At 41.4% G+C, this 27,912-nt stretch overlaps 1 protein-coding gene across 1 annotated transcript in view; it reads right to left on the minus strand.

Moving 5' to 3' along the window:
* Positions 1 to 8,763: 8,763 nt before the first annotated feature.
* Positions 8,764 to 27,912, minus strand: part of ELF5 (E74 like ETS transcription factor 5) — a 52,379-nt gene continuing 33,230 nt past the window's right edge. Inside the window, exons 4-8 of the mRNA XM_051964996.1 lie at positions 23,249 to 23,299; positions 19,793 to 19,882; positions 11,527 to 11,595; positions 9,705 to 9,900; positions 8,764 to 9,206 (exon numbers count right to left, since the gene is read on the minus strand). Of these exons, the coding sequence (XP_051820956.1) occupies positions 9,110 to 9,206; positions 9,705 to 9,900; positions 11,527 to 11,595; positions 19,793 to 19,882; positions 23,249 to 23,299 (503 nt within the window). The 3' untranslated portion in view covers positions 8,764 to 9,109. The remainder of the gene's footprint in view (positions 9,207 to 9,704; positions 9,901 to 11,526; positions 11,596 to 19,792; positions 19,883 to 23,248; positions 23,300 to 27,912) is intronic.

Consider the following 27,912-nt stretch of genomic DNA (forward strand, 5'->3'; position numbering starts at 1 on the left):
CATTTTGCCTCACTTGGAAGTAGCCATTCCTAAAAAAGGTAAAGAGAATAGAAGTTTTGCTCCATGGAACAAGTTTCTACATATCCCTGATCACAAAATCCAACTCTGCCTCTTGCCCTCCCTGCAGTCAGTTGCTCAGTAAAGTTATTGTATGTTTACTCTGGTTGGGTTTTGTGCTAAGCCCTGGGGACATAAAGATAAAAGACAGTCCCTCCTCTCAAGGTCATGATCCAGTGAGCAAGAGTACAAGCAAACAATAATGTACAAATGAGATGTAGACGGGACAAATTAAAAAGAACAGAGAAAGCATTAGAATTAAGAGAGTTTCCTGTAGAAGGTTCTATTTTAGGGGCTGCTTGTGCAGTAGAGGAAGCCAGAGATCAGGAGGCAGAGATGAGGAAAGCTTTTCTGACCAAGGAAAATGCTTTGAGTTTAGAGATAAGAATGTCTTGTTTGGGGAAAAGCAAAGAAGCCAGAGGAACTGGATGGAAGAGTATGTGGGAGGAGAATGGGTGAAAGAAGACAGGAAATGTGGGGAGGGGCAGTTTATTAAGGGCCTTGAATGTCAAACAGGTTTTTATACTGGATCTTATGAGTGATATGGATCCGCTGGAGTTTATTGAGTAGGAGGTACCATGGTCAGGTCTGTGCCGATTGGAAGACAAACTGGGTTGGAGAGAGACCTGAGGCAGGTATACCAGCAGGCTATTGTTAGAATCTAAGCAGAAGACAATGAAAACAAAGTGCCAGAGAGACAGCAGCTTCAGAAGGTGAATGAGCAAGTTCAAGAGATGTTATAAAAGTAAAATTGAGCAGGCCTTGGACACATTGAATGTGGCTATTAGGGGGGAGGAGGAAGAATGAGCAGTCAAGGATATGACTTCTAGGTCATAAGCCTGGGCACTGGGAGGATGATGGTACTTCTCTAGTAATAGGAAAGTTCAGAAGGGAAGAAAGTGTCAAGGAAAAGGTGAGTAGAGTTATGGACATGCTAAGTTTTAGAAGTCTACAGGACAACCAGTTCAAGATATCTAATAGGTAATACAAGACAGGAAGTCACCAGAAGGGTTAGGGCTATTTTAGCTGGGACTTAGAGGAAGCCAGAGAGGTCAGGAGGCAGAGATGAGAGGGGCAAGCTTTTTGGGCCGAGGAAAATGCCTGGAGATTAAGATGAGAGTGTCTTCCTGGAGGAAAAGCAAAGAAACCAGTGGCACAAGATGGAAGAGTAGGTGGGAGGAGAAGGGGTGGAAGAAGACAGGAAATGTGGGGAGGAGCCTATTTGAGCATCTTCTGCTCCGATCCATGGCAGTCGATGAGGTCCTCAAATGACCCAGAACTGAGCACCCAAATTGAATGGTTTTGACCTGAATGGGGATCTAATATAGGAGAGTGAAAAGGGATAGTTGGGTAGGAGAAGAAGCGGAATTGAATGATGTTCCCCAAACTTGGAAGAGAATATCAAAGAAAAATGGTGATAATTTTTATTTGCCATGGAATTTTCTCTCCAGAACCATGACCTCCCACCTTTTTGGGTGCCAGTTGCTTTTAGAAGCTCCTATCCCTCTATTTCTGAGAGGTGCTGATCTCCCTGAGAACCAAATCGCTGCAGATTATAGCCATTGTCATGTCCCCATCTTTACATTGTGGGTATGTTCTTCAGTGAGACCCTCTCCGTCCACTGAATCAAGATTTCTACCTTTCCTTCCATTTCAATCCCTCCTTTCACTTTGGGCATCCTTTTGTAACCCCTCTTCTTGCTGAGAGATTGTTGGAATTAATTCCTCTTTATTTTTTACCATTGACTTCAATGGATCACGTCACTCAGTCTCTTCCTTCATCTCACCCCTTGTGGGCACGTTAGCATTCTGCAGTTTAATCTTATAAGATTTATCGATTGATTTGTTGTGAGACTTAGGGCATGATGTTTCAGGCTGGTTGCTATACTATCATTTCTTACTGTCGCTTTTATCTTTATTGCCTTATATACTTTTTGAAAGAAATGTCTTAATGGTTTTTCTATTATTCTTTTGTTTAACCCCATAGATGTCAATGAGTTGGAGTAATTTGTTTCATTTCTTTGCAGTTACATTTATTTACCTTTTCTGTGTTTTGAGTTGTTTTCTAATGAATAATCTGTTTAGCAATCTGTTTTATTGAACATCCATATTTTTTCACTGATGGTTAGGCTCTGTTTTTAGGATGTGTCATTTTGTTCTCTTTTGTTTTTCAAAATATATTTTTCCCTCCACTATGTGGTTTGTAGTTGGTGCAGAATAGCCTTACATTATTCGAATTTCCTTTCCTTTATATTTGAAGGTCTTTCTCCTGATTGCTTGCAAAATTTGTTTTTTTGTTGTTGGAATTGTTCAGTGTAATCACTATGTGTCTTGGCTTTTACAACATAAGTATTTTTTTTTCAGGAGGGGAGGAGATTCTTTAAATTGATGTGTTTTCTATATTCAGGAAATTTTCTTATATTATTTCTTGCATCAGGGTGTTCATATATTTTTTTTAACAGATCATGTTCTTCTGAAAGGCTTATAATCTTTAAATTCTCTCTATACATCTTGTTTTCAAAAACAGCATGTTTGACTTGTGTAGGGATCATGTGCTTTTTTAGTGTTCTTGCTTTCTGCTTTTCTTCCTTCAAATTGTCCTTCATTTTGGTATATTTTTATTCCAATTAGTTATTCTCTATTTTGCTTTTTTTTGGAGAGATATTCCATTTGTGGATTCTAGGGGATTTTGTGGATTTTTTGTTTTTGTTTTTATTTTTTGTGTCTGTAATTTTTTCTGCTGTGGAAGACAAAATTTCTTCTGTTATACTTGAACTTCTTTCAAGAATCGGATTTCTCTTTTGAATCACTTGGAACATCTTGCTCCTTTGAGAATCAACATTGTCTTCTGTTTGATTTCCTTTGTTCTGCAATATTTACTAAGAGACATTTGCAGTTATTTGGTGTGACGATCCTGTCTTTTGTTTTAATATCTTTCCTATTGATTTTTTCTGCTTGAGCTCTAGCTTCTTAACTGAATTTTCCTTCTCTTGGGATCTTTGGTAATTTTAGTTTAGCCTCCTCCCTTCCCTTATTTTCTTTATTGTCTACTTTCTTACTCCTTCCTCCCTGATGGCAGTTCTCCAAGGAATGAACCTCAAAGTCGCCTCATCATCTTTGCTAAATTTCTTTTAATCAGCCTTTGCCTGGCTCATCCTGGTTAGATGTCACTCCTCTCTGCCCTGGTTCTCTCATTCTCAGGCTGAATGCTACTGCCTCGGGTAGAATATGCTCCTGCTTTCTTATATACTCTCTCTTCAGGGGCTGGACAGAATTGAGATCTGCTGTTTATTGCCACAAAATGGTGGGATGAGAGTAAGGGGCTAGAGATTCAGGCAGAGGCTTTAGTGGCAGCAAGGAAATTGCTGAGTGGATCCCAGAATACAAACCTGTCGATCGGATTGGGTTTGGTACCCCAAATATTGCTTTGCAGGCCCGTTGTATTTCAACGCATAATATTACAGGTCCAAATGGGGATTTTTGAGCTACCCATAGCTCCTAAGAGGTCAGTCCTTTTGAGACTTTTCAGCAATGGCTTGGCTCAGGATTAGAAATCATGTGCTACGGCTATAATAGCACCATCCAGTCCCATTTATAGTTTTACCAAATACCAGCACACTCCCGGTCTGGCCTTCATCCACTTTGACAAGACTAATCTAACACATAATGTGAGCAGATTGTGTCTCCTTATAGATTTAGAATAATGCCTCAGGATTTCATAGTTGGAGGGGACCTCAAAGGACATCTGGTATGGGAATAGGACTCACATGTCCATAATAACTTCCATGGTTGTCTTGCCTTCATTGAGGGCAGCTAGAGAGACTTCACTGGAAGATTTTGTTCACACACAATACTTGTCATTATAACTTGCTTTAGCATTAGTTTTGGGAGTGTCATATTACTCCACTAACTTATATCAATTTTAGAATTTATTAAGATTCCCATTTCATTGTTTGCAATTCTTCTAAACATATTTCCATATTCATCATGCTGTGCAAGAAAAAGGAGATCAAAAGGGAAACAAAAACACAAGAAAGAAAAAGAAAAAACAAACAATAACAAAAAGGTGAAAATACTCTGTTGTGATTCACACTCAGTCTCCACAGTCCTCTCTCTGGATGCAGAAACTCTCTCCATCACCAGTCTATTGGAATTGGCCTGAATCACTTCAATGTTGAAAAAAGCCACATCCATCAGAATTGATCATCACATAATCTCATTGCTGTGTGCAGTGTTCTCTTGGTTCTATTCACTTCACTCAGTTTGTGCAAGTCTCTCCAGGCCTTTCAGAAATTATCCTGCTAATCATTTCTTATAGAACAATAATATTCCATAACATCCATAATTTATTCAGCCATTTTCCAATAATGGGCGTCTATTCAGTTTCCAGTTCCTTGCCACTGCAAAGAGGGCTGCCACAAACATTCTTGCACATATGGGTCCCTTTCCTTCCTTTATGATCTCTTTGGGATACAAGCCTGTAGAGACACTGCTGGATTGAAGGTATGCACAGTTTTATTTTTGGGCACAGATGAACATGTTTTAAAACCTATTTTGATAACTGGATTTTAATATAATTGGTTTCTATGTCTTTATCCTATGCATTTAAAAACAATCTTCTGAGAAGGTTGTATATACTTCTGCCTGAAGGGTCTGTGACACAGGGAAGGTCAATGGACTAGATGGCCCCTGAAGCCTCCCCCCACTCCCAGCTGCTGTCACCCTCCTTAATGTTCCTTTGTGTTCATTCCACGAGAGCCTGCAAAGGCCGGGTATTGATGTCTTCCTCTCCTCACTCTCGAAGCCCCTTGAAGAGCTGCTGAGGAGGGAGTGCCAGAGGGTACCCACAAGGTTGCAGTAGGTAGTTATGGTTGGGATCTACTGGAGAAAATCTTACTCTTCAAGATGGTAGACCTGGGACAGATAACACCGGGCAAGGGCCCCTGAAGAGGAAGAAAAAAGGAGGAGAGTCCTGTGCATGGAGATTTTAATGTGTCCAGAGATCATGGTGACAAGTGGGATGGTGAATGAGCTTCTACAGGAAGCTTACTAGGTTAGAAATTGCATTGCTATGGAAGTAGTGAGGTTGTAGACAAAGGGTAAGTATCTAGCAGGGCATTCAGGGGACTAACTTGTCCATGGGGTAACATGAGTCATCAGAGATCTTCCCATTTGATTCTTGAGACCAAATCATTCTGGAGGAAGGGGAGAAGTTAAACGGTAGTACAAATTACTTCAAGGAGAAAAGGAACAAGCACTTATTAAGTGCCTATTGTGTTCCAGATACTATAATAAGTGCTTTATAAATATCTCATGTTCCTCATTATTAAAACAAGGTGATTACACCAGTTATTTATTCTCCTGAGCCTGTGGTCTTTCCCTAAAACGGCTGTCCTTTCATTCTCTTTTTTTTCAAAAATCCTTTCTTCAATCTTTCCCTCTCCCCTCAATCTGGAATTCGCATCCAGAAACAAGAGGGTGATAGCCCTATTGTATGGCATAGCAGAGTTCTGGATTTGGAGTAATGAGGAACTGGGTTCAAAACCTGCCTCAAACACTTACTAGTGTGGGAGCCTCTCTGGCCCTAACATCTGTTAAAAAAAAAAAAATTGGCATATTGCTTTTGAGAATAACATACAGATGTAAATATACAGATGTAAAACATCTGTGGAACTCCTGGGGTTATTATGAGGATCAAATGGAATAATTTGTTTAAAGTGTTTTGTAAATCTTAAAGTGGAAGGCAGTTGTGATTCATTGGGTCGTAATAGAGTTCTCAATTACAGAGATTCTTAATCTGGAGTCCATGAATTTAAAAAAATGTTTATATAAATATATATACATATATATGTGCATGTATATAATTTTAATGATATAGGATATATTATGTCATAATATAATGAATATATTATATAATATGCATCATATTAAACATATTTATTACTGCATTGTGATATATATTGCTCAATGCTATTATTATACTATGTCACATATGCTATTATGTATAATTATGTATATTGTGTATATATTCATGTCCTATTATGTATAATTATTTATGTATGTATATTTCATCTACACACATTTATACTCACATGTTAAATATTCATAATACATACACACTATTAAAATTGTATTTATACACACACACACACACACACACACACATATATAAACTACTGTAACATGATTGGTTTCCTTTGTCATCCTATACATTTTATCTGATCCATCTAAAAGCATTGCTCTGAGAAGGCTCTTTAGTCTTCCACAAACTGCCAACGTGGTGTGGATGTGTGTGTATGGGGCGGGCGAGGCTGAATCTCTGACACAAAAAAGACTAAGGACCCCTGAGCCAGTCCCTTCATTTTTCAGCTGAAGACACTGAACCACGGGCCACAGACTTAAAAGACACCTCAGAGGTCATTGAGTCCAATCCCCTAATTTTAAATCTGAGGAAACTGAGGCAGGCTTAGGAAAGGTAATGTTCTCCGTGTGTCCCCAGAACTTCCTCACAATGCAGCTGTCTCCTGGTGGAGTTGTCTCGGTGGGAGCTGATAAGTTCATTCTCATGACGGTGTTCAAGCAAAGGCTGGAGAGACATTAATGAGTCCATTGTAATCATAAAATCTGCATTTATTAAATACCTACCAGGTACTGTGCCAGCTGTGTTGCAGAGGGCATCATTGTTTAGCTTTATGTTGATTTAAATGAACCCAAACCTGTTGGGGTCCTTCCTAAACCTGACTGGCTGTGATCTAGTGACTGTGGCCTCATTCATTCTATAAAACTGAACTTTTTCTGTTTCTTAATTTGAAAAAAAGAAAGATGGCTAGAATAAATAAATTTGCTGCCATTTCCCTCTCATTTCATGTTCCCTATGAAATCTTTAATTCTTTTGGACTGAGTTAGAGAAGAAATAGATAAACTTCTTCACTCAGAGCTCTAAACATTGACAAAATGTCAGGTTGGGATAAAAGAAAAAGAAAAATCCCTTAAAAATTTAAAATTCAGTATTTAAACACAAATCAATGACATTAAGCTAAAGCCCTTGAAAAATTTTCATAATCCATCATGATTTTGGCATATTGTTTTGAGAATACCATACAGAAACATTTTCACATTAAATATTTTATTCACATTGTTTACAAACTATTTGCCTGGAAAAAAATGAATCCAAAAATAGATTACTTTACAGTTATTCACATTTTTCTTTTAAACACATTAGTTTTTGAGGTTAACCTTTTGACCACTGTAGTTTTCGCCATATATCACGGCTCTGAGATGCCTCCTTCCTTTGGCTCGGTAGCTAGAAGACGTGGCACAGACCACTGAATTATGGGTCGCTGAGGAAGAGCAAAAAACTGTCGGTGCAGACTTGATCTCCCTGAAGTTTGTTGAGTCAGTATTCCTTCACTTTTACTATTTTTGATGTGGCAATCTGGACTTTTGAGATGGGTGGGGGAGGGAGACCAATCAGGTAATCAAACAAAATAAAACTGATGCACCTTTTGATTGCCTTTAAATGATAGGACTTTTCCAGTTATGTAAAGGTTTGATGTTTTTGTCACAAAGAGAAAAGATTTTACTTTTTAGAACTTAGTTCAAAGTGGGAGAACTCATCTCCTGTTGATTGCATAGGAACAAAATTTATGCTATTTGGTAGGGGGGGAGGAGGGGAAAATATTTATTTTTCAGTTAATGAACCCCTTGCACACCCTCATTCCAAAATTGGGCAGGAGAAAGGGAAATCTCAACAACAAATATTTATAAAGTCAATTGTAAAGGTCTAATATGTTTAGAAAGATGCTTAAAAGTTTATTTCATGACTGGAAAGATGGTTGAGAACTCTACTAACCACCTCTGCTAAATTTAGTTTGTATGCTGGATTCATGGCTAAAGCTGAATTTTTGTAAAATTTATTTTTCAAACAGGAAAATTGTTTCAGGTTCTGGCCCAAAACATCTTCTTGTAAGATCAGATCAACTCTAATTAGTTAGCAGTTTGTAAAGATTCCAACAGAAAATTCCCTGACATTAGAACAATAGCTGATGTTTACATAGCACATTGAGGTAACAAAGTACTATATCTATGAAACCCATCCCCACAACAACCCTGTGAGGTAGGCAGGCAAGGTCTGATAATCCACATTTTACAGATGAGGAAACCGAGACCCGGAGAAGTGTGACTTGGCCAAAGTCTCACAGTTGAGAAGCGGTTGGGTCCTCCGACTGGAATCTCTCCGTCAAGTCGTGCTGACTTAGCCCAGCTCTTCCAGCTGCTGATTTCAGTCAAGGAAAATTGGACCTAAATTCCTCTCACCTGTAGTTCATTGGATTCTGTCTCTAAGCACTTTGTTCCTTGGGATCTGCCTGGAAGCTCTTGAAGAGGAGCTGTGAGTGAGTGAGTGGCCAGGAGCTAAACCTAACTAGGAGTTTCTGTAAGAGGGGGGGATGGAGGAAGAGCTCCCTTGGGATACAGCTGCCAGGAGGAAGGGAGTGTGCATTGCTAATATACTGGCCAGTTGCTATAGAGATGGGGGTGATGAGGGAAGGCAGGGGAACGGGGTATAGATAGATGCCCGTTGAGTAAACGGTCGAGGAAGAGGCAACTATTGAAGGTGAGGAACTTTGCATTTTCAGCCCCTTTTGAAATTTCAAAATCCTGGGTAAAAAAAACCCTGGTTACCCCCCAATCCTATACCGAGTTTGGCTTTGAGCCAGAGATTCTGATCGTCTTTATTGCTCTCAAGAGTCTTGATGAGTTAAAAGTGATGCTTGATTTAAACCATAGGAGTCAACTATTGCAAAATAAATTTATCCTCCCTCAAATCATCCCTCCCCCTCAAATTAGATTTCAAATAGCCTTGTGGCTACCACGCGAAACAGTCGGCAACCTGTCGATCCAGATGGAAACCGATATGGAGAAATTTCACCAGAATGTATTCAGGTTAAAAAGAGAGAGAGAGAGAGAAAGAGAGAGAGAGAGACTTTCAGATGTGTCGCATGATGATTTTTTTAAGGGGGGGAAATCCATAAAATGAGGCTGAGTGAAGTTGATCATAGCTTGTCTTCCTGCCAACCGTGTGCGTTTTTCCCAAACTTGTACACTAACCTTCTGTCCACCCGTTCCAAAATTCCTGTTTTATAGTAGTATCTGGAAAAAACAAACAAACAAAGGGGAGGGGGAAAAACAACAGAAAGGTAACTGGGGAGAAAGTCACAGCTGAGGAAAAATGCTTACTACCAGTCAGTCAACATTCTCAAGCTTAGGGCCTCTCTGATGGGGCAACTTTATTTAGATTTCTTAGCTTTTTTTTTTTTTTTTAAACCATGTACCTGATCAGTTTACACAGAAAGCTCTCAGATCCCTGTGTGATTGATCTGCCTTCTTCTTGCTCAGAAACACGTATGTGTGTGTGTGTTTGCGAGACCGTCTCCCTTCCAAGAGATAGATCCCTTCCTTAAAGGCTGCCAGGAATGAGAAGCAAGGAGTGTCCTCTTCTAAGCCCTTAATCTAAGTGCCACCAAAAAAAGCCAGGAGCCCGGTCTCATGACCTTTCCATTCCCAAGTGAAAATGCCAGGAAAATAAAGTCATCCCTGGCTTATGTAACCGTGCCCAGAGGGGAGCCATGGGGCAGGATATTATCTTACCTTAGGGCTCTGCTCAGCTTTTCATAGGTCATCCTATCGTTTTTCTTCCTTTGTCCCCACATCTTGGCGAGGGCTTCCGATTTCACCACCCGAAAAATACCCTGTTCCCGATCCTCCCATTCCAAAATGCCACAATTCTCTTCGGGAGACAGGAGGAGGTCTCTCACAAATTCCCATAGGTGAGAACTCTGGAGGCCTTTGGGAGAAGGGAAAGGCAGAAAAACAAGTTAGGTCCTCCATACTCCGAGGATGCATGGGCTTGCTTTCCTTCCCAAGGGGCCCATTCATCCCTTCCCGTCCCTCTGCCATGTTTGTCCATGACTTCCCATAAATCTGAGCCCATGGGGCCATTCCCTGATGTCTCCCCCAGTCCGTCTACTAATCAGCTGCCAAAGCGATTTTCTTCAAGTCCAAGTCTGACCCCTTCCCGATAAACTCTAGTGAGTCTTTGTCATCTGACAAAACTTCAGAAACCAGCCCCTCATTCTTCTCCTAGCCTTCTAACATCATCCCACTCCTTCCATATCCTACCATGCAGAATTGCTGATCTTGCTGCTTCTCAAGCCACAATTTGAGGCTTTTTCCCTGATTGAGCCCATCTCTACCTCCCAGTGTCCGCCTCTGGGCTTTTTCCCTTTTCTTCAAGGCTCTCTCTCATCCCACCCATTCTAAGGTGCTTCTCCCTATCAGAACCTTCCTTATCACTAAATATAGAATTAGAATGTGAGCTTAAGGGTCCCTTTGCCTCTCTGTCCTAGGTTCTTCGCATAGTGTCTGGTACGTAGTAAGTGCCTAATAATTGCTTGTCGGGTGACTGATATTAGTGAACTCTATTTTTTATCTCTCACCACGACACCAGCCCATCTTTTCTTATCATATAATTCCTGAACGACATTCATGCACCAGACACTAGTCATACTGGAGAAAGGAGAGGTTTGCCTTTTAATTTGAGGATTCTCCTTTAGAAAGGGCTGACCTGAAGAGTTCCCTGGAAGTTGCTCAACTTTAGGGAGCCTTAGACCCTCAAGAGCACAGGCTGGATCTGAAGACAGATCATTTGGATTTGCAGGCTGAGTTGGCTACTTACTAACGGTGTGCTGGTGCATAAGTCACTCATCTCGAGAACACGGATTTAATGTGTAGAAGAATTGCACATGTTCAACATATATTGGATTATTTACTATCTAGGGGAGGGGATACAGGGAAGAAAGGGAGAAAAAAATTGGAACTCAGGGCTTTACAAGGGTGAATGTTGAAAACTATCCATGCATATATTTTGAAAATTAAAAAGCTTTTAAAAAAAAAAAAAGGAATAAGGAACCTTAGGTATCATCTAGTCCAACCTCCCTCACTTTTTCAAATGAGAAAACAGAGACCCAGAAATTGTGTCTTCCAGTCATTTCCACCTACTGCTGGCCAACTGCCATGCAAATGACAGGTAAACCATCCTAGGTTGCACCCTTGAGGAGACCGAGCAAGGCAAACCACTGCCCCAACCTTGACTATCTCCTGGTTCCAAATCCAGGTCCCTTTCCGCCAACATAATACCTGCGTAGGGATTTCTAAGGTTGTCTTGTCCAACCCATCCAGGTCATTCAGACTATACTCATCCTCCATGATGAGGGAACCCCCTGTCTCCCAGGGCAGCCCAGGCTCCTCTGGGAGAGCTCCTGGATACAAGGTTTTTCCTCATCCCAAGCCCGACTGGAACACCAGTGAGCATTTGAGTTCCTGTGAGGTGGAGGGGACCCTAAAGCGTGTTTGGGGACATTCTCTTTCCTTATGAAGCTTCCCTTCCAGGGGGATTTCTAATGGCACTTACTTGATCTGCCGTGGTTATGGCTCTCCTGATTTTTTAGGCTTCCTATTTTCAAACACGATGAGTCTGCAGCTGTAACATAAGGTGAGCATTAGGGAACATGAGAGAAAGAAGGGACCTGTGGGATCATGGGACTTGTTCTTGCCCCGTCCAAACCGGACTGGGATAAGGGAGAAGCCCTGCCCGGCCTGCTTAACCCACTGTTGCTTCAGTGCGGTGGCTCTTGTCCAAAAGAAGTTGGGTCTAAGAGCCGAGACCAGGGCCGAGCAGAAAAAGAGTGAAAGCAGAGGTTGCTGAGGAAGTTTGTTTGTTTTCTACAGGTTTGGGAAACTTTGGAGAATTTCTGAGGCCAGAACGAAAAGCAAACAATCCTTTGCTCTGAACTTACAGTCCTTGAGGAGGTCTGACATAAAAGCAAGAGAAGCTTAAAAACTCTTCTGAACCATAATAACACAGTGGGTCTCAAGGTACTGAGTCACCCTCAAGTGCTCCCTCTCACCGTCCCATAGTTAATCTGCAGGCAAGGTCTATCAATCTCAGCCTTGCAACATCTCTCCAATTCTCCTTCTCTCCTCTGAGACCATCATCACCTGCTGCCTTCCTCATCTCCTCAAGCCAGGATTACAGCAACAGCCCCTAGAGAGTCTGCCCGCCTCCAATCCATCTTCCATTCAGTAGCTAAAGTGATTTTCCTAGAGCTCAGTTCTGAATATGTCACCCCCTACTCAATAAACCCCAGTGGCTCCCGATTGCCTCTAGGATGAAATACAAAATCCTGTCTGGCATTCAAAATATGGACTCCTCAGTCCTGATTGTTGTGCTCCATTTCTCATCTGTGGACATTTTCTATGTCCATCCCCATGCCTGGAACCCTCTCTCTCCATTTTCTCCATCCATCTTTTCTGATTTCTTTCAGGGCCCAACTAAAATTCTACCTTCAGAAGAAAGCCTCTTAATTCTAGTGCCCTCATCTTAATTATTTCTTTTTTCCCCCATATATAGATTATTTGTTCATATTGGTCTCCATTCCCTCCCTAGATTCCTCTGGGAGCAGAGATTCTTTTTTCTTTGTATCCACAGTGCTCGGCACATAGTAGCCAATTAAAAAATCTTTAGCCCTATTTGCCTCAGTTTCCTCATCTGTAAAATGAATCAGAGAAGGATTTATTATTGTTATTAGATTTGTTATTAGGAAAGATAGCAGATATGAAGCAATAGTAACCAGGGAGAAGTGTTTCCTATGGAGAAGGCAGAGCGGATGGTCATTTGCTAGATCTTCTGATGAGAATTACAGACTCCCACCACCACTGCCATAGACATCTAGTAAAGCTCAGGATGTGCTATTGTGTCACACTCTTATAATCTCCAGGAGAACAAACCCAATGTTTGCCTCCTTCAAACTTTCCCTCTCTGCCTGTGTCTGTACAAAGGAGTCTCTTACAAACTATTCCCTTGAAATAAATAGTCTCTAGGTTTGGAGACCCCCAGGTTGGGATGGGGGTCTCTAATAATGTAGTTTCAATGGGCTGCCAAGTGAGATAGGATGTAGACAGACAGACAGAGCCCTCCCCTGATGCCCGTGGAAACATAAAGTGACAGAGGAGAAGGCTTCTAATCTGTGGAGAGAGGAAGGGGGCTTAAGCTACACAGGTTAGGTCACGCTCACAGAGGGAAAGTGGCCAGAGCCCAGCGCTCCCGGGATCCAAAGTCCTGCCCCTTTGCCTGATCCAAAGTCACATCTCAGCAAGCCAGAGCCGGGCAGTGTGGCTGACCTATCTGCTGTTTGATCTTTTAATAAGAGAGAAAAACAGCTCAACCATGAAGATAAACAAAGGTGGATGATTAACCTGTGGGCAGACAGTAAATTGTGCTGAATTGCCGAAAGGAAAACTAGTTTTTATAAACTTCAAATATTTACATTATTTTCTCAAAGATGAATGTATATGTGTGTGTACTTGTACATGTATACACACATACATACACAAGTGTTCATATATGTGTGTATACACATGCATACACATGAGATGAAATGACATAATAAGCATTTATTAAGCACAACTATATGTCAGGAACTAAATGTTTTACAAACATTATCTCATTTAATACTCACAAAAGCTGTGGGAAATAAATACTATTATAATCCCCATTTTAAATGACTTGCTCACAGTCACCTAGCTGGGATGTATGTGAGTCCACTTTTGAATTTACATCTTTCTGATTCTAGGTCCAGCACTGTGCTACCTGGATGTCTTATATGTATCTGTATGCATATATATGCAGATGCATGTGTACTGTTGAGGTTTCCAGTTGTGTCTGTGAGCTTATTTAAGATTTTCTTGGCAAAGATCTTGGAGTTTGAAGTGGCCACTTCATTCTCCGGCTCATTTTACAGATGAGGAAACTGAGGTAAACAGGGTTAAGTGACCTGCCCAGGGTCCCACAGTTAGTAAGTGTCTGAGGCTGGATTTGAGTTGAGGAGGATGAGGAGCAGAGTCTATCCTCTGCATCACCCGTGTATATATGTATATATACACACAATGTATGCCAAACATAGGGCACTAACAACAATTCTTATCTTTATTGCAACTTCCTTGTTTATAGTGGGTTTTGGTTGACAAAGTGCTTCCTTCACAATAACCTCAGGAGGGAGGTATGATATTAATGAGCATTTTTATAGCACTTTAAGGTGTCTAAAGGGCTTGACAAATACTGCCTCATTCTACCCTTTACAGAACCTAGAAGATCTATCATAATTCCTAGTTTTTACTCTGTCCACCACAGCGGCTGTTTTCAAGTTGTCTCTCCCATTAGACTGAAAGTTCTTTGAGGGCAGGGGTTGTCTTTCCCAGCACTTAACAGTGTCTGGTACATAATAGGTACTTAATAAATGCTTATTCCTTCACATATATTTATCTCTACAGAGTGTGTATATATTTGCCTAGGAACTATTAATTATTTTAGAAATGGGGAGACACAGAGGTGAAGCGATTGGACCAATGACTCATAGCTAGTAGGAATTTAAGGTGAAATTTGAAGTCAGATCTTCAATTATAAATATAATCAATGATATTTTTGTGTTTGCTTATTTTTAGGCTCAGCAAGAATTCCCATCCCGATTTTACAGATGAGAAAACGGAGGCTTTTAGAGATGGAATGATTTGTTTCAATTGCCACAGCTAAGTAAGTGTGGGAGGGGGAAGATGAGCCCAGCCCAGCCCCTTTAAGGGTCCTCAGACTTTTTAAATAGGGGCCGGTTCACTGTCCCTCAGACTATTGGAGGGCCGGACTCTAGTAAAAACAAAAACTTTGTTTTGTGGGCCTTTAAATAAAGAAACTTCATAGCCCTGGGTGAGGGTGAGATGCTGCCACATCTGGCCCGCCAGCGTAGTTTAAGGACCCCTGTGTAGCTCTATCCCCTGGGTCGGTGTCTCTGGCTTAAGCTAAACCTCCTGGGAATTCTCTGGTGGTGGTTTGGGGGAAAGCATGGAGCCTATTCCGATCCACTGCCTTACTGGTGACATTGGCCCGAGGCTGGTTGAAGGCAGCCATGATGAGCTGAATCCGCTGAGCACATAGTAGGTGCTTAGTAAATGGACTGAAGGATGGATGGAGGGTGGAAGGGAAGGAGAGGGGGAGAGGGGAGGAGACAGAGAGTAAATGATTGACTCTTCTGGGGCCTTTCCCAGCCCCTCTCCTGCTAACCATCCCTGACACTGAAGTCCGATCTAGACGTGCTATTCTCCATCCTGGGGGTGGGCTCCCCACCCGCATCTAGGGTGGGGCTTCTGAAAGCCCCTCGGAGCTCATCTAGCCTGTCTGAGCTGAGCCCCCTCCCCAGCACCTCAGTAACTGGGCATCCAGCCTCTGCTTGGGAACTTGGGTGCCCAGGGCCCCGTTCCCTTCCGAGACAGCCGGGCCACTTGTGGAAGCTCGGACAGGTGCCGAGTGTTTCTTCCTTCCTCGGAGCCAACATCAGGCTCTCGGAGCTCCCAAACAGACCAAATCTAACTCCTGCCCGTCGCCCAGCCCAGGTGGAGAGCGCGCTTTCCTCTAATCTTCTCACTCCGGGCTAAAAATGTCCGGCTGCTCAAACCAGCCCGGAGCCTCTCCCTGAGCCCCGGCCGCGCTCTCCTGACCGGCCACGATCGGCACTGATCCTGCCAAACTTTGCTGCCGAGGGTTAAACACAAGGCCCAGAAGCGGTCAGACCAGGGCCGAGCGCAGCACGTGACCCCTCCCTCAGTCCGGGCCCATTTCATGCGGTGCAAGACCCGGCTCGCTCCTTCGGCTGCCGGGCTGCGCCCCTCCGCGGATTGCAGCCCATTAACCCCTCCCGGTCTTTAGGGTTCGAACTGAGCTCTGGCCACGGCCCCTCCTCATCCCCTTTCTGCCCAGGCAGAGAGGGGGGAAAAGAGAGAGAGAGAGAGAGAGAGAGAGAGGAGAGAGAGAGAGAGAGAGAGAGAGAGAGAGAGAGAGAGAGAGAGAGAGAGAGAGAGAAAGTCAGAGAGAGAGAGAGAGAGAGAGAAAGAGAGAGAGAGACAGAGAGAGAGAGAGAGACAGAGAGACAGAGACAGAGACAGAGACAGAGACAGAGACAGACAGACATAGAATGTGTCAGGGAGAGAGAGGGAGGGAGGGAAGGATGGAGGCACAGTAGGAGGGAGGGAGAAGGAGAGAGAGTGTTAGGATAATGTCAATCCTTAATGAACTGAATTAGTCTTTGACAGTCAGTCACCCTGTATGTGTGGATAATGAACAGGACCTTGGTGAATGTCTCAAATGTAACAGGGCAACTCGTATCTGTTTGTAATAAAGCTTGCCCCGGGCTTATTCATCAGAGTGCACAATTCAATTCAACTTAATTTAACAAGCTTATTAAGTCTACCATATGCCAGGCTATTAATGCAGAAAGGGCCGATCAGAACTGGGAAATAGAAGCTGAAAATCTTCACCCTATTGCTAAATATTCCTCGGGCATCCCGAGTGATGATGATCTTTCTTGATTCCTTCAGTGCTGGGGTCTCCCTGTGAAATTACCCTGTGCAGGGGGCAATAATAGCATTGACCTCCCAGGGTTGTTGTGAGGAGGAATTGATGTAATTTTTTGTAAAGCACTTAGCACAGTGTCTGGCATACAGTAGGCACTACATAAATGCTTGTTGTTATTGCTGTCGTTCAGTCATGTCTGATTCTTCATGAGTTTATATGGAGTTTTCCTGGCCAAAATACTGCAGTGGTTTTCTAGTTCCTTCTCCAGTGGATTAAGACACAGGTTAATGATTTGTCCGGGTTCACACATTCTGGGTAATGAAGTCCTTGGTAACCCGATGGGCATTGACCTCTGAGTCTGAATCACTGTATACAATCTGGAAACCCAGCTATTCCCTGCAGCAAGGAGCACTGATAGGATTACCTGGTCTTTAAAATTTTTTTTTTCTTTTTTAAGAATCTTTTTTTTTTTTTTTTTTTTTTTTGAGGCAATTGGGGTTAAGTGACTTGTCCAGGGTCACACAGCCAGGAAGTGTTAAATAGATTATCTGGTCTTAAGTAGGCCTTTTGTTCCTTCTATTTTTCAAAACCATCAGTTTGCTGTGTCCAATCAGAAAGCCATGTTATGATGTCAGTCCCTGACATATTTTCCCTATAAAAGACGTACTCTTACTGCAGATTCCCCCTTAAAACTTTTAATCTACCCTGTCATGGTCCTCCAGGAACTTCCTGACGTCTTCTCTTTATGTTATGACTTATTATTTTTGTCCTGCTTTTTTTTTCTCTCAAAGAGGACCGTGACATCGTGGATGATACCGTAGCATGCAAGTGCACTGGATTTTAGGGTGTTAAAAACTTCTTTAAGAATTTAGCCCAATTTTATTTTCTTTCTCTTTTTTTCCAGTTTGATTTGATTTTTCTTGTGCTGCAAGATAATTGTATAAATTGCATATATTGGACTTAGCATATATTTCTACCATGTCTGACATATATTGGATTACTTGCCATCTAGGGGAGGGAGTTGGGGAAAGGGAGGGAAAACTGGAACCCAAGGTTTTGAAAATAAAAAGCTTTAATTAAAAAAAAAAAGAATTTAGCCCACTAGGGATGTTCTTCTGTTCTATGATTATATATGTAGGTTCATTTCTCAGGACCAGAGCAAGACTGAGAAATTAGGGAAAAGGAATAGAGAAACATAATATATCTTATAATCTTCTCTCTCTCTCTCTCTCTTTCTCTCTCTCTTTTGGCATTTGGGTTCTATCAGGGGTTTGCATATTATTGAGAAATTCTTTTGTGGGATGTGTGACCATTTCTCTGTTCCATGAAATTTTGAACCAGATGAGTATATTGTCATAATTCTTCTTTTGTTCCCTTAACATTTCATTTGAATTAAATATGTTTATTGTTAAAAAAAATTTAGCCCACCAATCAAGTTTGTAATCCTCCTTCTAAACTCCTTTTCTAGGAATTTAGCCCACCTTATGGAGTCAAGGATTCATTAGGAACTAATCACGCCTTAATGGCATCTTCCTCCTTAATGGGGTCTTCTCCCTGGTTAATTGTGAATCCTGTCAGCGACTGGAGCTTCCATCCTCTTGTTAATTGCTAAAACTCCATATGGATTTCGCTGCTGTTAGCAGCATAATAAAATCTTTGCCTCTTGATTTGGAGAATTAGGCTCACAAATTCTTTGAGACAGCTTCTGTCACTGGCTTGAGACCCCGATATGCTTTTGGAGTCCAAAATCCCCTCTCCCCAACATTTGGTGCTGAAACCCCATCATGAGGCTGAATTAAAAATTAAAAATTAAATAATGTTTTTTAAAAAAATTGAAATTAAAATTAAAAAATTTTAATTCAAAATTTAAAATTTAAAATTAGGCCTGACGATAGGCCTACTACTTTATCCATTGAAGCAACCAGCTGCCTTCAAATATAAATACTATTATTATTGGCTGTCACTCAGTTTATATATGTATTCGCAAGCTCCTTGAAGCCATTCCATTTTTGTCTTTGTGCTTGAAGCTCCTGCACAATCCCTGCCATCATCAGTAGGAGGTACTTACTATATGCTTGGGAACAGGTGGTCCTCTGCTTTGCCTCCATTTCTATCTACTTTGCATCGTACTTTGGTGTCTGCCTATTGGATCTCCCTGAGGAGAATGGAAACTTCTTGAGGGTGTTTTTATTTTTGCATCCCTCGTAACTAACAAGGCTTTTCAAGTTCCAAGGGCCTAATAAATATTTGTTGAATTGAAAGAAAGCATTTCTAGGTCAGGAATGATCTTAAGGACTGACCTTGGGCTGTGGGATAGGTGGAAGCACTTGTTTTGGGGCCCTATCATATATTTGGGAAATAAGGCCCAAGACTACATTATTGGGGTGGATAAGTGAATAAAGGGCTGAACTTTGAGCCTAAAAGATCTGAGTTTAAATTCTACCCTAATCACTTACTAGCAATGTGATCTTGGACAAGTCACTTTAACTTCTGCCTCAGTTTCCTCATGTGTAAAATGGGGATAACAATCTACTTTCCACGTGGATGGTGAGGATTAAATGAAATAATAAATATTAAATGGTGTGCAAACCTTAAAAATGTTACTTAAATACTGTTATTATTATTATAATTCTGGCAGATGCACAGAGTTGAGAAACCACCCTTTTTCCTCTGAGATTTTTCACGCTCTGGGTCAAAGTTCTGACCCTCTTCATGTCCTTCCTGGCCCAATGCTCACTTATTTACATTTCTTATTTTTCCAGAACCAAGTCCCTAATCTTGTTACTTCCCAGCTGTCTACACTCCACGCTGGCCCTGTGTTTCCCTCCTTATGTGTTGTCTTGAGGGTGGGCACTATCTTACTTGAATTTATTTCTTTTCCTTGTCACTCAGTTCCTACATTGAGTATAATAAAGGGCTTAATAAATGCTCATTATCCTCTGTCTCTCTTCTCTCTGTCTCTTTCTCTCTCACCCATGTTTCCATCATCCGTATTTATCTATTGATCTATCATATAACTAGCTAATCTCCCCCACTAGTTGCCATCTGTCTGAGGACCAAGACTTCCTCTCACGTTGATCCCCACAGCCCAGCAGCTCGCTCAGAAAATGTGACCAATGAATGAACAGATGGTGGAAGGGAAGGAAGAAGGGAAAGCACAATCATGAGAAAGCACAGGACAGTAGAAAAAATTAAAGGGAATAAGGCCGTCCAAAGGAACTGGGCGCCAGAACCCAGCTGACCAATCACTGACTACGTCAGTTTGAGCAAAATACATTACCTCTCTGAACGTCGGTCTCTTCATCTGTAAAATAAGGAGCTTGGACTAGGTGGTCTCTAAGGTCGCGTCCAGTTCTAACATTCTGCGAGTCTGTGGGGACATGCAAACATTGACCTTGATATGTAGCATCTAGATATGTATATAGCCCGTACTTCCAGAGTATTTCAGAGAGGGAATACCTGACGAGTTACCAGCCCATACCTAAAGGAAGGTGGGCAGGTGCTGATAGGGCCATTTTACAGGTGAGAAAACTGAGACCTACGGAAGCTTCATTCTCTTGGCCCAATATCTCAGGGCTTTGGCCATGACTGTTCACAATTTTTTTTCCTTGCTGAGACAATTAGGGTTAAGTAACTTGCCCAGGGTCACACAGCCGGGAAGTATCAAGTGTCTGAGGCCAGATTTGAACTCAGGGCTTCCAGACTTCAGGGCTGGTGCTCTATCCACTCTACCACCTAGCTGTCCCTGTTCACAAATTTTAAATCCAGGGCTTTCAACACCAGGATAGGGCTAACTGCCCACTCTATGCAGAGAAGAGTCTGACTCTAGGACTCTGTTAACTCCTTAACTTTTCTAAGGGCTCAGGTTAAGAGCTCCCCTCTTCAAGAAATCTCTCCTTTGTTGCCTCAGTTGTAAACCTTCATCTCCATCAATCTGTATTTATACTTATATGTCAGTACATTCTACCATCCCTTTCCCGCCTCAGTAGAATTCAAGTTTTCCCAGGGCAGGGACTGTGGAGCTTTAATATTTATTTCTTTAGTGCCTAAAAAAAGTGTGATATTTTAAAAAAAAAAACATTTTGGATCTGGACCTGTGATGTCATCAGTGGGTAGGGAGCTTCCCTGCAAGGAAAATCCTTCTTATGATGCAGATCAACAAATCTCTGCCTCTTATAGTCTCAGAATGATTCTGCAGGCACAAATTCAATGACTTGTCCAGGGTCACACGGCCAATCTATGTCTGAGGTGCCACTTGAGACCCAAGAGACTCTGAGCTCATTCAGGGCAGGAGCTCTTTTTGCCCTTTTTTGGGGGAGTGGGGGAAGAAGTAGATCCCTAGCACTCAGCACAGTACCTGACACATAGTGAGCATTTAATAATTAAATGTGTCTTGAATTGTTTCTACGAGGTTATGCTTCCTTTTACTTGGTACACAAAAGGCACCTAATAAATGCTGGACTGACCAATCGGTATTTATTCAGCACCTCCTGTTGTACCAAGCACCATGTTGTTGACTGACTGAAGCGGACTTGCATATGGAAGACAGTTACAGTGGGAAGCCAGGACTGGCCCACCTTTCAGGCCCCCCTTACTCCTGCCTTCTTAGAAGGCTCTCACCTCAGCCTTGGCTGCAGAAAGAAGCTTGTCTCTTGTTCCGGGCTGAGGGTGAGGACAGTCCTGGGAGGACATAGAGTCACTGCCAAAGGGAAACTGGTGTATAGAGGAGGCGTTTCTTTTGGAAATCATTTGGGAGACACAATTCTAGGGTTTTGGTGTTTCCGTGTTAAATCTTGGGGTACTAAAACCTCTTTTAACCAAATTTAATAGCACTTAGAAATCATTCTATTAATGGAATTCATTTATGGGACAAAGAGGCAAATCATAAGAAATGCTTAAATTAGCTGCTGCTGCTACTTCTTGTTCCTCTTATTCTTCTTCTTGTTCCTCTTCTTCCTCCTCCTCTTCCTCTTCTTCTTCCTTTTCTTCTTCTTGTTCTTCCTCTTCTTGTTCCTCTTCTTTTTCTTCTCCCTCTTCTTCCTCTTTCTCTTTTTCTTCTTGTTTCTCTTCTTTTTCTCTTTCTTCTTGTTCCTCCTCTTCCTCTTCTTTTTCTTCTTGTTCCTATTCTTCTTTTTCTCCTTCTTCTTGTTCCTCTTCTTCCTCTTCATCATCTTCTTCTTGTTCCTCTTCTTTTCTTCTCCTCCTCCTCCTTCTCCTTTTCTTCCTCCTTCTGTTGTTGTTGTTGTTATTGTTGTTGTTGTTATTGTTCTTCTTCTTCTTCCTCCTTCTGTTCTCCCTCTTCTTTTTCCTTCTTTTTCTCCTTAACACGGAGTCAGAGATTGGGGTTCAAGTTGCACATCTCACACTTAATGGCTCTGTGACCCTGAGCCAATCACTTGACTTCTAGAGAACCTATAGTCTTAGAGAATTATCTGTTGTATTGGTAGGAGATACTTCCTTGAATTACAGATGTGTTGCTGATCTTAGCTACACTGGGAGTTCCCATACAAAGGAATTTCCTATGCTGGTGGAATCATAGAACTGGCCCAAAAGGGAAAAGTTACTATTATTATTCCTACTTCTGTTACTTCTGTTCCTATTATCCCATCCTTATTTGATACCGTACCATGACATGGAAGTCTTGAAAGCTATTGTAGCAGAGCCTAATCTCCAGCAGGTCCTGCCAAGTTGGAAAGATTTTGAGTCGACCTGTCTCTTGGTCCAGTTAAACTAAAAGAGGGAAGCTGATCACTAGAGGAATGACCATAAGAGGACTGACTTTTTTTTTTTGGAGGGGGCAGCACAGTGATTTCTCCCTCCCTCCCTCCCTCCCTTCCTTCCTTCCTTCCTTCCTTCCTTCCTTCCTTCCTTCCTTCCTTCCTTCCTTCCTTCCTTCCTTCCTTCCTTCTCTTCCTTCCTTCCTTCTTTCCTTCCTTCCTTCTCTTCCTTCCTTTCTTCCTTCCTTCCTTCCTTCTCTTCCTTCCTTCTCTTCCTTCTCTTCCTTCCTTCCTTCCTTCCTTCCTTCCTTCTCTTCCTTCCTTCCTTCTCTTCCTTCCTTCCTTCCTTCCTTCCTTCCTTCCTTCCTTCCTTCCTTCCTTCCTTCCTTCCTTCTCTTCCTTCCTTCCTTCTCTTCCTTCCTTCCTCCCTCCCTCCCTCCCTCCCTCCCTTCCTTCCTTCCTTCCTTCCTTCCTTCCTTCCTTCCTTCCTTCCTTCCTTCCTTCCTTCCTTCCTTCCTTCCTTCCTTCCTGTTATCCCAAACTCTTAGACTTGGAGGGCCCATCTAGTTTAATACTTTCCTGGATACCCAGCATGCCCTCTATAATGACTATCCCAAAGGGTCCTCCATTGATTTAACTGACAATCTTTAGAAAGATTCTCTCCCTCTCTTTTTTTCTTTCTTCCTCTCTCTTCAGTTCCCAAGACAGTCAGTTTTATTTAGGGGTGAGTTCTAATTCCTATATAAGATCTAGAATGTGGGTTCTAAAGTCCTGAATGACCTTTGGGTATTATGATATATTAAATTAAACAGACTTCATTTATTAAGGCAAGGAAGCAAACTTGGGCATTTTTTAGATTTTCAGTAAGCAGGGGGGAAAAACCAAAAGGGGATTTCTGTTTAAGCCTCAGCCAGAGAATGAACCTTTTCTTCCCCTCTTTCCCCGCCCCACTTCATGCCCACATATATATTACAACCCACTTAACCTCGATCTAGGCAATTTAGAACATGTTTACTTACAGTCTTTGATTGAGGCCTTTGTTTCATCAACATCATTAAAAAAGGAATAGCCTAGGGAACAAAAAACAAACAACACAAAACCACAAATAATAACAAACAATTCAGACTTGATTTGGCAAGGATTCTGGGGCCCGAAGGGACTAGGGGGAGAAGGAATCGAGAATAGACTACGCCATTGATGGGACACTTTTATATAAGCTACAGGAGGTGACTTGGTTCTAATAGGTCCATTTTTAAAGCATCCTAAATATGTGACAATAAGTCAATGATCCGGGATTTTGGGGTGGAAATTTCTTTCACCAAAGCAAGTGGCAGTCTCTCTATAACTTGGTAGATGAGTCTTGGTAGAGAGTTTCCCCAAGCTCAGAGAAATTAAATGACTTGCTCATGGCCATCCAGACAGTAAGAGTAGGTTTCCTGGTTCTAGGTTCAGTGCACTATTCATCATGCCATACTGCCTTTCTAGACAGGTGACAATGGACTCATTTCCAAAGGCTGCTGAAAAAGGCTCCCTAAACCATGGCTATCCAACAGTCCAAGTGCAGCCTCGGTACAAAATATCAATACTTAGTAACATTCAATTATTTTGGACTGAATAGATTGGCTCTGGAATCTGGAGACTAGATCCAAATCAGTCATTAAATAATCATTCATCACTTTTGTTCTCAGTTTACCCAGTTATAAGCCACTATACCAAGTAGATGAGTAAACTCCAAATACCAGAGGTAATAAGATGTTATGAAAAACATACACTGGATTGGGAAGCAGAAAAGTTAGGTTAATTCTAGCTCTTCTACTTAATTATATGTGAAATCTCTCCCCTCTCCTGGTCTCAGTTTCCCAATCTGTAAAATGAGGCACTTGGGAGCATCTTTTAATTTCTTTTTCAGCTCTAAATTCTATGACCCAGGACAATGTAAGCTTACAAAACAACATGATTGTTCCAGATGTTACATAATTAGATTTCATTATCTGAAGGCTAATCATATATTCCATCTAGATTGAATTGTAAATCATTTGCTTTTGTGCAATTCTGGGTATCAAAGTACAAGAAACATGTGATAGGAGTATTTTCAAGCTATCTCTATCAAATGAATTGTCAATAGAGAATCATTTATAGGGTGTCCCCCAAAGTCTTAAAGTCTCCAAAGACTTTTAAAATATCCTGGTTTGGGAGTAGAAAAAAAATGGAATTGGAATTAAAAGTCCCAAGTTCTGATCCCACCCCTAACATTTTGTACTGATTGATCTCATTTAACAAGTCTCATTTTCCCCACCTGCAAAACTAAAGAGGTTGAACTAGAACAAATTGAGGTGTCAAATTGAGGGCCATGAAACTCTTGTGGTAAGATTAAGGCAGATTAAATTGTAACTACGAAATGTTTAACAAAATAAATAAAAATCAATACGATATAGATAATGTCAATTTGTGGTTTTCTGAGTCAATATGTGGTCGCAGGAACCGACTTTCAAAATGGGTTTGACTACTGGCTGGATCACTCCCAAGATTCCTTCTATCTCACGATTCCAGAAAGATCTGGATTCCTTTTGTGAGCAGGAAAAACGTACACGGCCTTACATGGATCTCAGTTGCTTCATCTGTCGAAGGTGATTAATAAAACTATTCTATCAGCTTAGATTCAAGGGACTCCTTCTGCGGGAAATTCCCCAGGCATTTTGTGACTTACCAGGAATCTTCTAGGGTAGAGATTCAGTGACTTTGTCCAAGATCCTGTCAGGATTTCCAGACTCTTAACCCAGTTCTCTGTTTGTTACACTGAACTACTGCTATACTTGTACTTGAACTCACTAGCTCCCATAGATTCTGGGAAAATGTGAAGAAATAAGAGAGGAGATGTAGAGTGCTCTGAAAAGTGGAAAGTGATAAGTAGCTAGATGACAAAAAGAAGGTATTTTGTAATTGTGATTGTTCACTGAATCAACACTTTTCATTTGGACAAATTTTACAATATTTCTGATATACATCCAGTAGAATAGAAGCAATTTGAATGCAGGGGTTATTTTTCATCTTTTGTAACCTCGGCACCAAGTTCTGCGCTTTGCACATAGTAGGCGCTTAATGAGTGATGGTAGAATGGAATGGAATGGATGTAATATTGACAAAAAAAAAGGACTCTGTTATATAATTATGGAGAAGTAGCTAGTTGGCTAGTGAATGGAGTGCTGGGCACGGAATCAGGAAGACCTGAGTTTGAATTCTATGTGACTCTGGGCTAATCTTTCTGTACCTCAGTTTCCATACCTCTAAAATGAGGATAATAATATCTCTTTGCTCCCAAGTTGTTGAGAGGATTGAATAAGATGATATATGTGAAATACTTTGCAAACTTTAAAACTCTTTATAAATCTTCTTATTTTAAAAATTAATTTGAGTTATCTATCTTCTCATATGTGTACATATATATTAATTTCTTCTTCCTTCCTCTCTTTTCTGTTTCTTTGTTTCTCCCTCTCTTTCTTTCTTTTTTCTCTTTTCTCTCTTTTTCTTTTTTCCTTCTTTCCTCTCTTTTTCTTTTTTCCTTCCTTCCTTCCTTCCTTCCTTCCTTCCTTCCTTCCTTCCTTCCTTCCTTCCTTCCTTCCTTCCTTCCTTGTTTCCCTCTTTCCTTCCTTCCTTGTTTCCCTCTTTCCTTCCTCCCTTCCTCCCCTCCCTCCCTCCCTTCCTTCTTCCCTCTCACCCTCCCTTTCTTCCTTCCTTCCTCTCTCCCTCCCTCCCTTCCTTCCTTCCTTCCTTTCTTCCTCTCTCCCTCCCTCCCTCTCTCCCTCCTTTCCTTCCTTCCTTCTTTCCTTCCTTCCCTCTCTCTATCTCTGTCTGTCTCTGTCTCTCTGTTTCTGTCTCTGTGTCTCTTACCATCTCTCTCTCTCCCTCCCTCCCAACTCCTTCTCTCTCTCTCTCTCTCTCGTCTTAGGATCAGAATCTAGGGCTTATTTTCCTATTATCTAAAAATACTGGGTTGAGAATTTTCTCAGACTTCCAGGAGACATCAGCCACATTCTTTTCCTTCTGATGTCAGGGAGGTGTAATGTGTCACTTGACACATTTCTCATCAATTTGGACTTGGAGATTTGGGGGTCTGAGTCCTAACTCAGTGTCAGTAACTAGCTGTGTGATCTTGAGAAGTAATTTCCTTCTCTGTTTTTATGTTTCCCCATCTATAAAATGAAGCTTTTTTAGTAAAGTGAGAAAGTCTGGCACTTTATGATCTTAAATATCCCTTCTAACTCAGACTCTATTTCTTTTCCCTCTCCAATGATCTGCCTCCCCTGGGAGATGGCTATGAGGTGATGAATTGTAGTGGTTGTAGTAACCAATTTCATCCCCCTAAACCAGTCACTTACTCAGATCAATATCCTCTGTAGGAAGGAGATAACCTGGTGAGAAAAGGTCTGTAGGCCTTTGGTGGCTTAATGGTTTTTGCCAATGAGATATTTCACATTTTCTTCCATTTTTTTTCATTCTTTTTCAATTGTTTGACTGATTCTTGCTGTCTCACAAAGTCATTTGCTTCCATTTGCCCTGTTCTAGTTTATATGTATATATAGTTATATATAAAGTTATACATATTACATATAAAGTTACATATATGTATATATTATATATAAAGTTTATATATATATATATATATATATAAAGTTTATATGTGTGTGTGTGTGTGTGTGTGTGTGTGTGTGTGTGTGTATGCACACCTTCAGGCCATAGGCAGGAAGATGACATTGTTTGGGGGATGAATCAATGAACTTTTGAATTTAGAGTTATGAGAGCCCAGAAAGATTCTCATCAGGGGTCCTCAAACTACTCCACGGGCCAGATGCAGCAGCTGAGGATGTTTATCCCCCTCACCCAGGGCTTTGAAGTTTCTTTATTTAAAGGCCCACAAAACAAAGTTTTTGTTTTTACTATAGTCTGGCCTCCAACAGTCTGAGGGACAGTGAACTGGCCCCTTATTTAAAAAGTTTGAGGACCCTACTCTAGACCCTTTCAGAAATAAGATCCAGGATCCAGTCCAATTAAGAATACCTACAATATCATGCTCAGTTTCAGATTTTCCACTTTAAGAATGCCACTAGCAAATTGGGCAGTATCTGGTGGAAGGCAATCAGGATAACGGTCTTATCACCTAGAAAAAGGAGGAGACTTTCTCTGTTTGGACTCAGAGGGCAGAACTAAGATTACAAAGGGGCAAGTTTAGGTTGATGGCAGGAAAAAAAAAATCTCCTAACAGACCCTATAAAGGGGCTACGTTCCCTCTCACTGGAAGCTTTCAAGCAAAGGTTGGATGGCTATTTATCCACAACATCAGAGAGGGAATATTTTTTCAGCTACTCACTTACATGGCTGCTAAGGTCCCAAACAATTCTAAAGTTCAGGGCTGCTTTCAAATCCATCTTCATTATGAATCCTATTTTCTTTCCCTCCTCTCCTCCCTTCATATTGTATTTTTATTTATTTTGTTAAACATTTCCCAGTTGGTCCAGGCCACATTCTGAGAATTTGATGCCTCTGACTTAAACTGTAAATAAATAGTGGCAGGACTGCAAATTCCTTTCAATCAATTTGGTATAAAGTAAGCAATCATAGACTTATGGAAGGCAAGTCAGAAACCATCTGTCTAGCCTCCCACCCAGGAGAGAAATCCCTTTTGCAG

Source organism: Antechinus flavipes, chromosome 6 (genome assembly GCF_016432865.1).
Source record: "Antechinus flavipes isolate AdamAnt ecotype Samford, QLD, Australia chromosome 6, AdamAnt_v2, whole genome shotgun sequence".
Classification (NCBI taxonomy): domain Eukaryota; kingdom Metazoa; phylum Chordata; class Mammalia; order Dasyuromorphia; family Dasyuridae; genus Antechinus; species Antechinus flavipes.